The 14,423-nt window shown below is 37.6% G+C and overlaps 3 protein-coding genes across 7 annotated transcripts; 1 reads left to right on the top strand and 2 right to left on the bottom strand.

Annotated features, from left to right (window-relative positions):
* Positions 1-219: 219 nt before the first annotated feature.
* On the bottom strand, positions 220-8,102 carry LOC104108944 (vacuolar fusion protein MON1 homolog). 5 transcript variants are annotated; one of them, XM_033659356.2, is made up of 15 exons: positions 7,373-8,102; positions 6,511-6,590; positions 6,301-6,372; positions 6,121-6,160; positions 5,587-5,688; positions 5,328-5,449; positions 4,700-4,832; positions 4,502-4,593; positions 3,133-3,214; positions 2,658-2,722; positions 2,171-2,473; positions 1,990-2,081; positions 1,280-1,344; positions 1,047-1,164; positions 220-504 (listed from the first exon to the last, which is right to left on the bottom strand). In XM_033659356.2, the coding sequence occupies exons 1-14, from the start codon at positions 7,856-7,858 to the stop codon at positions 1,069-1,071; spliced, it is 1,830 nt and encodes a 609-aa protein (XP_033515247.1). In that variant the 5' UTR covers positions 7,859-8,102; the 3' UTR covers positions 220-504; positions 1,047-1,068. The 5 variants fall into 5 exon arrangements, 4 of the variants coding, with proteins under 4 accessions (XP_033515247.1, XP_009616400.1, XP_009616399.1 ...); XM_009618105.4 differs by having other exon boundaries at positions 220-1,164; XM_009618104.4 differs by lacking the exon at positions 1,047-1,164 and having other exon boundaries at positions 7,373-8,101.
* Positions 8,103-9,854: 1,752 nt separating this feature from the next.
* LOC104108942 (probable carbohydrate esterase At4g34215) lies at positions 9,855-12,388 on the top strand. The gene is made up of 3 exons (XM_009618100.4): positions 9,855-10,014; positions 11,182-11,772; positions 11,945-12,388. The coding sequence occupies exons 2-3, from the start codon at positions 11,233-11,235 to the stop codon at positions 12,200-12,202; spliced, it is 798 nt and encodes a 265-aa protein (XP_009616395.1). The 5' UTR covers positions 9,855-10,014; positions 11,182-11,232; the 3' UTR covers positions 12,203-12,388.
* On the bottom strand, positions 12,129-14,327 carry LOC104108943 (putative pentatricopeptide repeat-containing protein At1g74400). Its single transcript, XM_009618102.4, has one exon. The coding sequence runs from the start codon at positions 14,150-14,152 to the stop codon at positions 12,872-12,874; it is 1,281 nt and encodes a 426-aa protein (XP_009616397.3). The 5' UTR covers positions 14,153-14,327; the 3' UTR covers positions 12,129-12,871.
* Between the last annotated feature and the right edge of the window lie 96 nt (positions 14,328-14,423).

The raw sequence follows: 14,423 nt of genomic DNA, 5'->3' as shown, positions 1-14,423 counted from the left end.
GTGTCAAGTTCCGGACTAAATGACCTAGCCCTCACGCGGAAGGAATAAATGGTTGCAACCATATTCCGTTGTGCTTTAGCCTCAATATAACATCACAGCGAGGGAAATTGTCTTTAGCAATCCATCAGATGATTATGTAGAATTACAACGAATTGATGATACAGATAGCGCTACAAAAATTCATAAATCGTACAAGCTAAAATGAAATGACGCCTAGAGTGAGACAACTCATATCTTGACTGCCAAACATTAAACTACAATTGGCATTCATTACCAAGTAAGATATAAATATAGAACCACAAAAATGGAAGGCCTACAAAAATGATGCCATACCTTATTAAAGGAATTTGAGAAAAGAAAAGTTTTAAAAAAAATAGAATACACGTAAAGAAGCGAACATGGGGAACATCACCATGAGAAAGGACTCGCTCCTAACAAGAAAATCTCATTTTCTATGTTCTTGATCCACTGACACACTCGATTGCAAGTTTTTATAGCTAGAGCCTGCAAGGTGGAATCTTACCAAACGTCAAAAAGCAGAAAGAACACATGTAAAGAGAACAGTTCTTACATTCCAAAAGAATTGGCACAAGAAAATTGATAGGATCACTATTGTTGAACCACCCCAGATGTCAAGCACATTGGCGAAGCTTAAACTAACAAGACACATTGAAATCCGGTAAGACAAAATCAGCTTTGACGTATTTATCAGCATTTCAGTTCACAAAAAACTGTAGATAAGACAGATGCCAGTTACTAAATAATATCTCGAATAATAGCTCTTTGACCATGATGCCTAAGAAGCAAGTCAACATATATCTAGGGGTGGCAGGATAAGATCATCTTGGGGTTAAGGTACACATTGGGGTAGATTCTTCAATTCAGCAAATAATCATGTCAAAGTGACATTTTGATTTCAGTCGTTAGGGCTAAAAGCCTTGTGGTATATTGAATTAAACTTGTTATCTTCCTGTTGTATATGGTAACAAAACAGTAGGGGGCCATGCACAAATCTCATGTGGTGCTGCAAGTGGTAACCAACTTACCAGAGTACAGAACAAAAGTGAACTAAGGTCTGTTAAATCTCCTGCATGTTTGAATCGGCACAGTTTCAATACCTAAACTGGCCCATGAATTCCTCATCCAAAGATAAAATGGAGTCGCCTATAGCTCATATAACACCATAAAAATGATTGGTGGAAAGACTATAAATAAAAGTGACATTCAAGATAACACTCGGACAAACAACAGGTTTAGAAGAAAAAGCAAATAATAAAACCTTGTCTGCCAGGGGATCAAATGCTGCATAAAGTTCGAAATCCTGAGTAACCCAGCACAGCAGAACTGCAAGATAAGGTAAGGAAGTCAATTCAAGAGGAACTAAACTATTATCATGGGAGAAAATTTTGGGAGTTGTTCTGTTCTACGTTTCTAATTTCCCCTACCAGAATTCGGTAACTACTTAAAAAAAGACAGAAAGAATTAAAGGTCAATACTGGAAAGCAAAGAGGCTTGGTACCAATTGATTACTACGTATATCCTTAACTAAAAAAATCCACTTGAAATCATTGCCTGCAAACTTCCAAGGGATCACACATTTCTCGCAATTACAACTCACAAGATTTTTTTTCCTTGCTCATGAATAACAAGGAATAACGGCAACCATGAAGAACAATAAAAATATAGGAGAATGCGTCCGTTTTCTTTTTTTAAATCTGTTACCCAACAACTCTCAGTGTCTACCCAAGGAGAACTTCTCCATCCCAACCTCAAAGCTTAGATAAAAAATTAACCTGCTCTATGGTACTATGCAAGCAGAAAGAGTCATAGATAGGTTCTGTAGACTTATTTTAAGTTTGAAAGAAAAATAGATTTACAATATGTAGATCGGATTATCCATGCAACTTGGACCTCCATCGACTAAATCTATAAATAGAAAGGTTTTAGCGCTTGAAGAGCTTTGCATATAAATAACACCCAAGAACGTACCATAATTTTCATCCCTTCTGAACTGAGTTTTGTGAGGTCCAACTCCTTTATCATGCATGGATGCATAAAGCTTCTGGTAAGCTCTATACAACCTGCAATAGAAGATATCATCTCACAGTTAAAAGAAAAGAAAAAAAGACAAGTAATGTTTGTTATGACAGCGTTGATTTTGCAGTAATACCTTTTCTGCTGTTGTCTATTATTTACTGGTGAGGAAAACTCGGACGACACATACTGGTCAAGATAAATATTTCGATACATAAAATGCCAAAGTCCAGCAGGACCACCAACACCTATGAATGCTTCAGAAAATCTGTCTGATGACTCTCTAGTATGTCCAGGCTGACCCAGATGAGGGGAGACTGCTCCGGACTGAGAACCATGATCAGTAGGTAAATCCTCAACACGCATGCCACCATCAACCATGGATCTTTGAGCTTCACCAAGTACATTGGACTCCAGAAGTACCTTTTCAATACGAACCCTACAAGATAGATTATAACAAGCTAATGCCTCCTGACAGAATTTAAGAATAGATATACACTGGAAATTGCAGTGGCTAATATTTCCCATGGTTCAGATCTAATGGAAACAGAAGCAAAATTCTCAGCTTTGAGTACTGGAAACAAATTTACTTGAAAAATAAGAAGAGAAAAGGCACTATTTACCTGCAATCTTTAAGATGATGAAAGGCATCTGAACTTGTAGTAAGCAATATTAAATATGTGTCAACCTGTAATATACAGCACCGAATTTGGGTAATTTGCTATGAATAGCAATAGCATAAATGGAAAACTTTGGAAACACCAAAATCCTATAATTCTTGTAAGGCAGCCTACTACTACCATTCAAAAAGAGATTCAACTTAAAATCTTTCATCAATAGATACTTCCTCTATATTAAGCTGGCAGTCTTACTTTGCATACACGGAATAAGAGAGTTGAGATTTACAGTTGTTTAAGAAAAGCAGCCAAATATTAAAGTAAATAATATCTTTTGACAAATTTGAATTTTCTAAATATGTATCTGATGTCTGTAGTACATATTCAAAAAGTAATAAATATTAGTACCTTTGAAGGAAAGTTAACAACATTTTGGGAGGAGGGAACTATTAAAGAATAATTCTACACCTGCCCAACTTACATCAAGGTACTGCACATAAGCATGTAGAAATGCCATGGGGTTGTATCTTGGTAAGCAAATCGGTGAGAAGGATTCTGATGTCCTGCATGACACCAATGAGCATGTTATCGTATAGCCTCCAGGAAATTAGATAGTATAAATGGAATACAGACCTTAAGTGGGCTGTAACATATGCTCTTTAATTTTTTATTTTTTCTATGGAAGAAACCCCACCCCCACATTCTCTCTGCCCAAAAGTCGTCAATGGTCCTTTCCCAGTTTTCTTTCTTGGTGATCGGAACCCCAATCAATATTGGAGGTAGAGGGTCCTTTTCACTATCGCTCAGTTAAAATATATAATTACTCAGTCATCAATATACACTATATTGTTACGTAATATGTGACCAACCGTCCACAGTCAATAAGGGCGCACAAAAAAGTCAAAGACAATCAAAGCAAGAATGAGGAGCACGCATTAGGAAGTGAGAACATCAACTACACAGAATAGAAGAAACGAATTTGAATGCACTGTCATTATGATATCATGATAAACAAATCCTAGCTAAGCCAAAGCTACAAGCTGCCTCTGGACACGAGACAAATGTCCAAGAGAGAATCTATAAGTACAGAGTCATTACACCAAATTAATGGGGACTCGTACACATAACAACTACTATTGCGCCTCAGTCCCAAACAAGTTGGGTCGGCTATATGAACCCTCACTGACCATGATCCCCATTTAAATTCTTCTCAAGCCAAAAAATGAAAAGTGAAAATTCCCACACCAACCCCAGATCATTCGACTGCCAGATAAAATGTATTGGAGCCTCAAGAAAAAGTAAGGTGATCCTTTGTTGCGGAAACAACTTAATTAAAGCGCGTGGAAACCTAAGTGAATGAGATCTAGTAAAATACGATATGTAACAATCTATGTTGCGCAGACTCTCCAAAATGATGCCGCACCAGTATCGGATCCTCCAAAAATACACTATTTTTGGAGGATCCGACACGCACCCGGCAAAATTTTCGGAGAGTCCGAGCAACATAGGTAACACAATTAGCATAAGTGACCTAATTACACGAAAAAACAGAAACATATTAATAATGGTAAATTTCATAACGGCAAAACGCTACGACAGGATCCTCCAAGGACAAATACTAAAATTAGCATGGCCATTTACAGTAACATCTGTATCCCCCAAAAGCCAAACCTGCCTCGATAACTGACCACATTTAGCAACCTTGCCCAATCATTCATTCAAAAAGATCAGCAAATTCAGTAAAACTTGCATATGCACGTGTAACATGAATTTATCAATCATCTCCAAACATTTCCACCAGGTACACAAGTAAATGGCCCAAGCAAGAATCAAAAGTTAGTAGAACTTGCCTAAATGATTCAGAAGACATAACAAAGTTGGAGAGCAATAGCATATCATCAGGGTGAAGCGATGCTTTCTGTGCACCAACAAGACTGATAACCTGCAAATCAACTTTAAACAGGATGTTTTAAACAATACAGTAAACTGAGACCTATGTGCCTCCGAAATGTGCAATTTGAAAGAAGAATAAGAAATAGAAACAAGACCTTGTGTTTACACATTAATATGGCAAACAAGACCCCTGAGTCAGCTACATCTTGCAAGATGGCACCAGCAGCTTGCCTTGTCGCATAAGCAAGTGGAAGACATGTGTAAGCATGGAGAAAACTAGATGGGTTCCTGGAATCCAAATAAGCACACTTAATATATTAGTATAGGTAATGATATCATTAGCATAGGTAGGAACAGTTTATATTAAGAACCAAGTAAAATAGTTTGCAATCAAATCATCAGCAAGGTGTTTCTGAACAACATATTCTGAAAATTCAACCAACAAGCTTCCCAAGAATTCTTTTCCACTAGAATGTCCACACTGCATCTTAAACTTGAGCAGGAACTCAGTAGAGATGGAACAGGACTTCTGCAATATATAGCATTCATATGCTTTTCCTTTTCGACAAATATGTTACATATATTCTTGTGACCATCTTTTCCATAACTTATAAGCATGAATTTTGCATCTTATTTTGTACTTATCGCATCATCTTGATGCCAATAATGAAACAAATTACTTCATCAAAAAGAAAATAAAAGGTATCATGATGAAGATTAGTATACAGGCTGAGAGAGAGAGAGGGAGACGGAGGGAGGAGGGAGTGAGAGCATAGCACAAACCAACTGAACGAATGGATTAGAGAAGAGAAGACAACGTCCGTTCCTCCAAGCAAAGGAGTCATATCAAATTTAGAGTTCTTCTCGAAACATCTATTCACAGACTTCGTAAGAATAAGTATCATCTGCATTCATATAACAATTGATATATGAGGAATTGCATACATCTGTCAGAACAATTGGCAGTCAATTAACATGCCAAGGCAAACTCTGACAATAAAGCAACAACAGGAAAAAAGAGAAAAGAAAAAGAGTGACTTACCTGACCATAGAGGAGCTCTAGTTGTACCCTCAATGACTGATATGACTCTTCTGTACAACTTATGCAAACCAAGTAAATAGGTCCTTTCACAAGAAATACAACCTGAAACACAAGCCTTAAATGTCTGTTAAACAAGAAAATACAAATCAGGCAGCAGCGCCCTTTCAACAAAGTGCTTAAGCAGAAAAGTTTTCTGTTAAGTTGCCTAATGTTGCAACTCAATTGCTAATATTACAAACTCTTCCTAGGTGACCATTCACTTGCAATGCCAAATAGTGTTGGATATCTTTTCTTTCCTTCCTTCTTTCTTTTGATGCCAATTTTCGAAACAATAACATTCAAGCATTTAAAAAAAACTAGCATGAAACTGAAACTGATATATATATATATATATATCCACTAGGCAATAACCCATGCAACTTCGAAATTTCCGAGCATGAAATGCCATAGATGAAGGTGAGGTGTCGACAATGCAAGAAAGCACAAGTTCCATCATCATTGCATTATGGAGAATTTTGAGACAAGGAGACTGACCTGGTGTTTCCCGGCTCTGACCAAGTTGACTCGATCACCCCTGAAAAAGACACCAATCAGGCAAACTTCAATATCCCGCTATGACTTCGCTGAAAAGGCAGGGGGTAGCAGGTAACAAGGTAGCCAAAAGATAAGCTTATAAGAAAAAAAGAACAACTCCTTAATTCATTAGAAAAATACCCATTCTCCACAAATGAAATGATGGCCTGCAAAGTGGCAGAGAATCCAGCAAGCTTGTGTTCATCTCCATATCTTCAAGTGAAATAAAAAAGAAAAATAAGAAATCCCAGAGAAAATTATATATGATGAAGAAGAAGTAGTTCAATAGTATATAGTACTCTAATTAATGAATGTCATTCAGTACTCCGGATGGGGGGCTTCAACACTGACCTTGAGTATATCGGTTTTCCTGAGTTACTCAAGACAAAGAAGTGCTTCTTTCTTTTTCTCCACGAAATAGAAGCATCATCCTGCACTTCATCAATCAAAAAAGTCAAAAGATAAACATGAATCATATCAACAATGGATAGTCTCCTTTACTTCCCCTGTGATGTTACTAAAGAATCAGTTTTAGTTGTCTGCATGTAAATTAGTTTCACCAACATAATTTTTGCGATAAAACAGTATAAAATATATTTTTTATTGTCTTTGCCATAGAGACAAGCTCCTAAACATACCTGGACTAGTCTTCTAACAATTCTAAACAAGACAAAGGATCATAAATTTCACTGCTAAGCGAGAGTTCAAACTGATGAAAATGCAGCCGGAAGTCTTGATTACTAGACTGTATGTATACATTGGGAGAAAATATAAAAAGTTGTAAACTTATACTTCCTCTGTCCCAATTTATGTAACACTCTTTAACTTTAAACTTCTCATTTTACTCTTAACGAGGTGATCTATAGCCACATAAATTTCTATGGCTATACTTTGTGCCTATTCAAACACCCTCACATAAATTGGGGCAGAAGGAGTAAACCATAATTGCTACCACACCCACTACTTAATCTCAGTTCATGCCATCTAAAACCCAAAAGTGAAATTTCAGCCTACAAGTGGTCCTCAATTTGACCTTATTGCAGCCTACAAGTTGTCCTCAGTTTGACCTTACTATCAAGAATCAAAAATCCCCTGATTGCACAAGCTAACATTTAACAAAATTCTTCTCAAGTTATAACACTGTAGGATTTGCTAAACTAGCCACAACTACTATTTAGAGCTAAACATTCACCGTAGCTTCTGTTGGACTGACCTCACTGCCGTGGCGTTTCCCAGGAAGCCATTGCACTTGAGAGTCGGAAACTCCGTCAAAAGAATCACTATTCCCAATTTCGAGAATCTCACCATCGACCTCCTCCTCAATGCCAGAGGTCCTACTACTGGCGTTACTACTCCCTCTTTCACCCGCATAGCCACTACTACTAGGACTTGACGGCGCCTCCATTTCTTCCGAATTGTTCCTCCACATGGCACTCGAAGAGCTAAAGTCTTCCGCCACATTGATACGAGGCAGCTCTTCAGCTCCGGGATTCTCATTCAACGATCCATTCACGAGCTTATCCTGATTGGATGGCGAAGTATCCTTGGCATCATCGAATTCGGGTTCGGATTCGGGTTGACTGACTGAAATTGAGGACAATTGATTCTCGATGGCGTCCAAGGACTGATCAATAGAGTTGGAGCTAGGTCCAATCTTAGGTTTCCGATCATCGTCCGATAAGTCAGAGTCGGAAGGCATAGGTGAAGACTGTCAACGGCCGGGGACCGAAAACAGTAACAGAAGATTCAGTAGGATAGGGGAAAAGTAGGATGATTAACCTAACATTCAGCTAATACAGTAGTCGAAATTCAGTATCCGTTTCGTCCTACCAATCCAGATGTCTGTCTGCAATTCTTCGCTCCGCGCGCACAGAGCGAGTCACTTCTTCTGACCGGTAGGTGACTTCGCTTCGTACCGCGGAGATAAAGCGCTTGCAACGGTTGGACCGGTTCCGTATCTAAGCAACTTTGGGCTTTGAGTGTAAAGCTGTTTTTTAGATTGAACGTGGGCCTATAAATGAGCGTTAATTTGAAATGGATCCAAACAATACTCAAATAGTATACGCTTAACATGATATAGCCACTTTTAATGTTTCTTTAAGAATATAGCCATAATTTAAAAATCAATGCAAATATAACCAGTTATTTCTTGGATTGTTCCCGGACCTCAAGTATAGGAATGTACTGGGTATGTTGTTGTTGCTGTTGTTATTATTTCTTGGATTGTTATCCTTTTTCAGTTCAAACATTTGTTCATCGATCCATTTATGCATGCTGTAACTTTCTCCTTACCTTTGATTTTAGAATAATTTTTCAGAAATCACTATTGTTTAACGGCTATTAACTTCTTATAGCTACCGTATACATAATTACTTCCTATAACTGCTATTTAGTTGTTACGGTAGTGTATTCATACAGTAGCAAAAAGCGCCTAAAAATCAGGGTAGTCCAGCTGTACACGTATTTATTCACATGTATTCGCGCCATGTATTCATGAATATAGCAGCAAAAATCGCCTAAAAATCATGGCAATCAGTTGTACGCGCATGTATTCACATGTATTCACGCTGCTGTATTCATGAATACATCGGTAAAAACGCCTAAAATCAGGGCAGTCCAGCTATACGTGCATGTATTCACGTCATGTATTCATGAACACAACAGCAAAAAAACGCCTAAAATCAGGGCAGTCAAGCTGTACGTGCATGTATTCACATGTATTCGCGCTGCTGTATTCATGTATACAACAGTAAAAAGCGTCTAACATCATGGCAGTCCAGTTGTACGCACATGTATTCACGTGTATTCGCACCATGTATTCATGAATACAGTAACGACAATCACCTTAAAAATAAGTATATCCAACTGTCTAAGAGAGAGGAAAAACATAAATAGCATATTTCATGCCTTATTTCATACCTCAGTGGTAGTATATACCATAAATACTTATTTTGCTATAAAATATAAATTGTAGCTATAGAAAATAATATTTTAAAATAATTTTGATTTATAATAAATAGGGTGTATACCTTTGCTATACGAGGTAAAAATTTCTTAATTTTACAGGTGTTGTGATAAAAAATTCATCTTTGATATACCGAAATTGACATCGGTGATGTTCTTGAATTTTCTTAAACGAGATTGACTTGCACCTTATAAAATTGATGAATCAAAAATATATTATTTCTGTTTTACTTCTTTAGTAATGAGATTTTATTATTCTGCAAAAATATGAATACATTGGGGAGCAAACCATCAAAGATAAGAGGATAGGTTGTAAATCAAAAAATGAAGTCGACTTTAAGGAAGCAAAATGCAAAAAACTGCAAAATCTTGATAGGGAGCTCTCACTATTTAATAGCTCCTACGAATTAGTTTTTTTTTGTAATCCCAGGAAAACCGCTATAGTCTCTGTCACAGTCTCTGCCCTTCGGGTAAGCACTCTGTGGTGAGCACTCTATGCGCACTGATTAAACCCCAATGTGTAATAAACTACATATCACACATAGGATGTAAACCGCACTAGACATACCACGTGCGACTGGTTCAGACCCAAAAGGCACAGTGTGGACAACACCCCTTCAAACCAACTGGGCCTAAGAATTAGTTGGCCTGGTAAAATATTGAATTGTTATACGGAACAAATAAAACCACCAAAATGAAAAAGAAAAAAGATAAGACCACTAACCAGAATTGGCCCCTATATACCCATCAATTTGACAAACCGCCACTATCTTTAGTTCTCTACAAACCGGAATATTTAGAAATGCAAATGTTCAATAATTAGGCCGTCGATCTTTACAAATTACAATCTTTCGTCTCCGGAATGGCAGATTCCATTGCTCTGGCCTCTGGGTACCAATTTCTATCTTTGGAGTTTACTTTTATCCTTCGGTTATTCTCGAATTACATTGATCTCCTTCCCCATTTTCTTTTCTTGACTTGCCTGTAACTACTAGAATATTGAGTGTGAGTTATACTTTTTTTTAATTTACATTTTGATTGATTAAATCTTTAACATGGTATAATCATTGGGTCTTGATCCTTGAATTGGTACTTATTGTAGTGTGGTTTTACATTTTGATTGTTTGTTTGCTACCCCCACCCCCTTGAAATATTTGGTGAAACGGTACGAGTATACACGAGAAAGCGAAGTTTATGCGTCCTGAACTTGTCATGCAACTCAAAATCATTTTAGTAACCGAGTTCGTAATTAAATATTTATACATATTTAATAAATTATTAATACAAATACTGAGTCTAAAAGCTACTGGGTAAATAACATTGTGGCTCCGCCCTGCATATTTACTATATTACACCACTAATTGGTGGAAGTTGACACTCTCTGTCGGCAGATAAACCATACTTGAATGGAATTAGAATTTGGTGTCAGCTCCACTACGTAAGGTAAAGGCTTCATTGGCAAGTGTTGTTTCTTTTCTTCTTTTTTGGATCTTTGGTTTTGTGTAATGTGGCCAGCGATGTTGATTTCATTACGAAAATGGTTGGGGTTAATGAGAGATAACATCCCAGAGCTGCTTAGCTGCAAGATTTGGACTATATTCTAGATGCATTTTATTACTTGATTCGTAAGAAGAAGAATGTCATTTCTTTGAGCTAATATCAATTGGCATTTATGAATCAAGTTCAAGTTATGATAATTTTTGCTTTACTAAAATTAGACTGAGACAAGCTTATACGGAGAACATCTATAGTAGAACTAATGTGGTCTTTTATGTTAAACATATTGTTAATGCAACATGATATTTCTCGTGTCATTCTCATTTGGATTATCCTTGATAACTTATTCTTATTCCTTTTGTCTAGTTTTATGCTGGTTCTCCTGATAATTAGGAGAACTTTGTTGAATATTGCGAAAGAAAAGTTACCTTAGTTGGTGGCCGACTTCTTGATGAATATTTCTTTTTGTACCATAGTCAGATTACATCAGAAGAATCACTGATAGATAAGTCCAAATTTGATGGCTTTCCTACCAATTTCACCATCTTTGTCTTTGGCTAGGAGGGACATTTAAAACATAGCACTGAAAGGGCATCCTCAGCTGTGTGTGCTATGGCCTCCGCCCCAGAAACTGAAGCTTTTACCCCTGAAGACATATTCATCCTCTCCGGCCAAAGTAACATGTCTGGTCGTGGCGGAGTAGATAAGCATAATCATTGGGATACAATTGTTCCACCTGAGTGCTGTTCTGATCCTGCCAAAATTTTCCGCCTTAGTGCACACCTCAACTGGGAGATGGCATGTGAACCACTTCACCATGATATTGATACGAAAAAGACCTGTGGTATAGGACCTGGAATGTCATTTGCAAATGCAATTAAGGACAAAATGGGAGCTATTGGCCTGGTGCCATGTGCCGTAGGTGGAACTGCGTTAAAGGAGTGGGGAAAAGGGACACACTTGTATGAGAACATGATAAAGAGAGCCAGAGCTGCCATGCATCAAGGTGGAAAAATTAAAGCATTGCTTTGGTACCAAGGTGAGAGTGATACATTATTCAAGCATCGTGTCGAGACCTATAAAGCTAATATGGAGAAGTTAATACATAATGTCCGTGCTGATTTATATATGCCCTTTCTGCCAATTATTCAGGTACTCTATCATAGTTTGTTTCAAAACTAATGCTGGCTAATTGAAATTTCATGAGATACCTTTATCTAAGCATTGTTTTGAATGATGAACTGATGTGAAGATCTATGGAATAAAGTTCTTGATCATTTTCAGGTACTCTAACTGCATGCATTATACATTGTACTATACGCAGGTAGCAATTGCATCAGGAGAGGGAAAGTATATTGAAGAGATAAGACGAGCACAAAAGAGGATTGACCTCCCAAATGTTGTTTGTATCGATGCCATGGGATTGCAACTCAAGGAAGATAAACTCCATTTAACGAGTGAGGCTCAGGTCAAACTAGGTCAAATGTTTGCTGATGCATACCTTACTCACTTTGCAGCCACAAAGCATTCTTCTGTTCACTCGTCAGTGAAACGATCCTTCTTTTGCTGTTGCCTTAACTAGATGAGCAGCTTATAGAAAGCGTTCATGGAAAAAGCTGTATCAGATCATTTAGTTGAGAAATGAACTACCACAAAACGAATTTATTAATTGTTCGTAGAAGAAAGCTAAATTATCTGTGTGAAATAGACGAAAAAAAGAAGCAACAGCTACATTTTTGCAAAGAAAGTAAAGATTTCATAACTAGCATTGGATCCGGCTTTAATATGTATAAACTATAAAGGATATGAGGAGAAGCACGAGAGATGGTGTAAGAATCATTCCGTTGTTCATTTAAGAAGCAAAATGGAAGAGAAAAAAAGAAAGAAGAGAAGAGAGCATGTAGAAATTTCGTACGTTCTGAAAATTGTTATAGTATCTACAATGTACAACAAGGAGATGACAAATAGAGTATCAAGTCCTTATAATTTATGGATTTTTATCATGTCTTTGTCATGTCCAGGCAGTCTTCTTTTTTCCTTTACTTTGTCAAATGCCATCCACTTATCGGCGTCCTTTCTATATACCAGAAATTGCTTTTTGAATTAACAATATCACGAACACTCTAATGTTTGAAACTTTCTACCCAATGCCATTGATAAAAAGCTGACAAATTCACAAATGTTCTTATGTCCCGACGACGACGAGAGCAAGACCATAGTGCAAAGGATGAGCACTTCTCTTCATTAACATTCAAGAATGCAACTTTCCCACCCCAACTGAACTGCAGCCAGGAGTTCTCCTTTGTCTCATCTCATGTCTAAGCATTACTTTCTCCTCCCACATGCCTTTGGCAGCATAAATATTAGACAATGCAACATCATCACCAACGACACTAACCTCTAACTTGCCTAATTTAGACCGAGCCACTGCAGCAAGTTCTACATTGCCATGAACGCCAGAGGCACCCAGTAATGTCCTCCATATAACTGCATTTGGCTGAATTGGCATTGCCAAAATAATACTATACGCCTCGTTTAGCAGCCCACAACGGCATAACATATCCACCAAGCAGCCAAAGTGAGAAAGCCTAGGCTTTAAGCCATACTCCTCAATCATACTTCTAAAATACCTTTTCCCCTCTTCCACCATTCCAGCATGGCTACAAGCCATTAAAACCCCTATAAACATGACATCATTGGGAACAAGTAATTGGTTCTTAGTCCCTCGGCTTTTACTTGATCTTGACTTGTTTTCTGCTTCCAATGCTGAAAACAGCCTTAGCGCTTCCTCTGCTTGGCCGTGTAATGCATGCCCAACAATCATGCAAGTCCAAGTCCTAACATCCTTTATTTTAACACTATCAAACAGCAACTTAGCTTTTCTGATATCCCCACATTTTACATACATGTTCAACAGAGCATTCATTAAACATAAATCCTCACTAAACTCCGGCTTTCGACTTATCAAATCATGAATCCACTCCCCTTTATCCAATGCCCCCAGATCAGCACAGGCCGATAATGCAACAGTGAATGTTACCTGATCAGGCTCCACGTCATCCATTTGCATTTTCCTGAATATCTCTGTGGCTCTGTTTGGTTTCTGATTCTGCACATACGAGGAAATCAGCGAAGTCCAGCACACGACATTCTTATTGGGTATTTCATCAAACACCTGATGAACATCAGCGACATTTGCAGTTGTAGCGTACATATCCATAAGCGATGTTTGAAGAAAAATGTTGGGTTCGTAGCCAAGTTTGATGAGTAGGGAATGGGCTTGTTTGCCTTCAATGGCCATGGATTTCTTAGTGCACGCTTTGATGACATACAGGAGAGAGTAGCTATCTACTGCAGAAATCTTTTTCCTCAGCAAGTCAGAGAACAGCGATATAGTCTTGATAGGATTAGATTTGAGGTAGCTTTTGAGAGTCAGGTTGAATCTTGCTGGTTTAAGATGTCTATGGAAATGGATTTGGGGTTGCGTTGCGCTTGTAAAATGTTTGGCCACCTTATGCAAGAATCTTTTCATCTCGTGAAAATGTGTTGAACTACTCTAAAGCGTACTTCATGGAGATAATTCTGCTGTTTTACAACAATCAGTCAAGGATGGCTAAATTCAAGCTAGTTGTGATCTCCTGTATGAATATTCTATATTCATTTCACTCTACTAGATAACTAGAGTATTATTTAAGCCTTTCATCCTATTTTTAAAAAATAATACTATTGGAAGAAAATACATAAATAGAAAGTGCTACTCCTACTATATTGTCACGGTATTCACTATTGATTTGAAACATTTT

This window comes from Nicotiana tomentosiformis, chromosome 3 (genome assembly GCF_000390325.3).
Source record: "Nicotiana tomentosiformis chromosome 3, ASM39032v3, whole genome shotgun sequence".
Classification (NCBI taxonomy): domain Eukaryota; kingdom Viridiplantae; phylum Streptophyta; class Magnoliopsida; order Solanales; family Solanaceae; genus Nicotiana; species Nicotiana tomentosiformis.
Note: the sequence above shows the minus strand (reverse complement) of the source record. Positions and strands in the feature narration are given on the sequence as shown.

Excerpts from the sequence above, each read along its gene's own strand:
- LOC104108944 (XM_009618103.4), bottom strand. The coding sequence starts at position 7,858 with ATGCCTTCCGACTCTGACTTATCGGACGATGATCGGAAACCTAAGATT. Across the intron at positions 2,723-3,132 it reads CTTATGTGCAGTACCTTGAT|GTTGACACATATTTAATATT; the intron begins GTAAGTTGGGCA and ends TGTATATTACAG. Across the intron at positions 1,345-1,989 it reads CAGAAGGGATGAAAATTATG|TTCTGCTGTGCTGGGTTACT; the intron begins GTACGTTCTTGG and ends CTTATCTTGCAG.
- LOC104108942 (XM_009618100.4), top strand. The coding sequence starts at position 11,233 with ATGGCCTCCGCCCCAGAAACTGAAGCTTTTACCCCTGAAGACATATTC. Across the intron at positions 11,773-11,944 it reads CCTTTCTGCCAATTATTCAG|GTAGCAATTGCATCAGGAGA; the intron begins GTACTCTATCAT and ends TACTATACGCAG.
- LOC104108943 (XM_009618102.4), bottom strand. The coding sequence starts at position 14,152 with ATGAAAAGATTCTTGCATAAGGTGGCCAAACATTTTACAAGCGCAACG.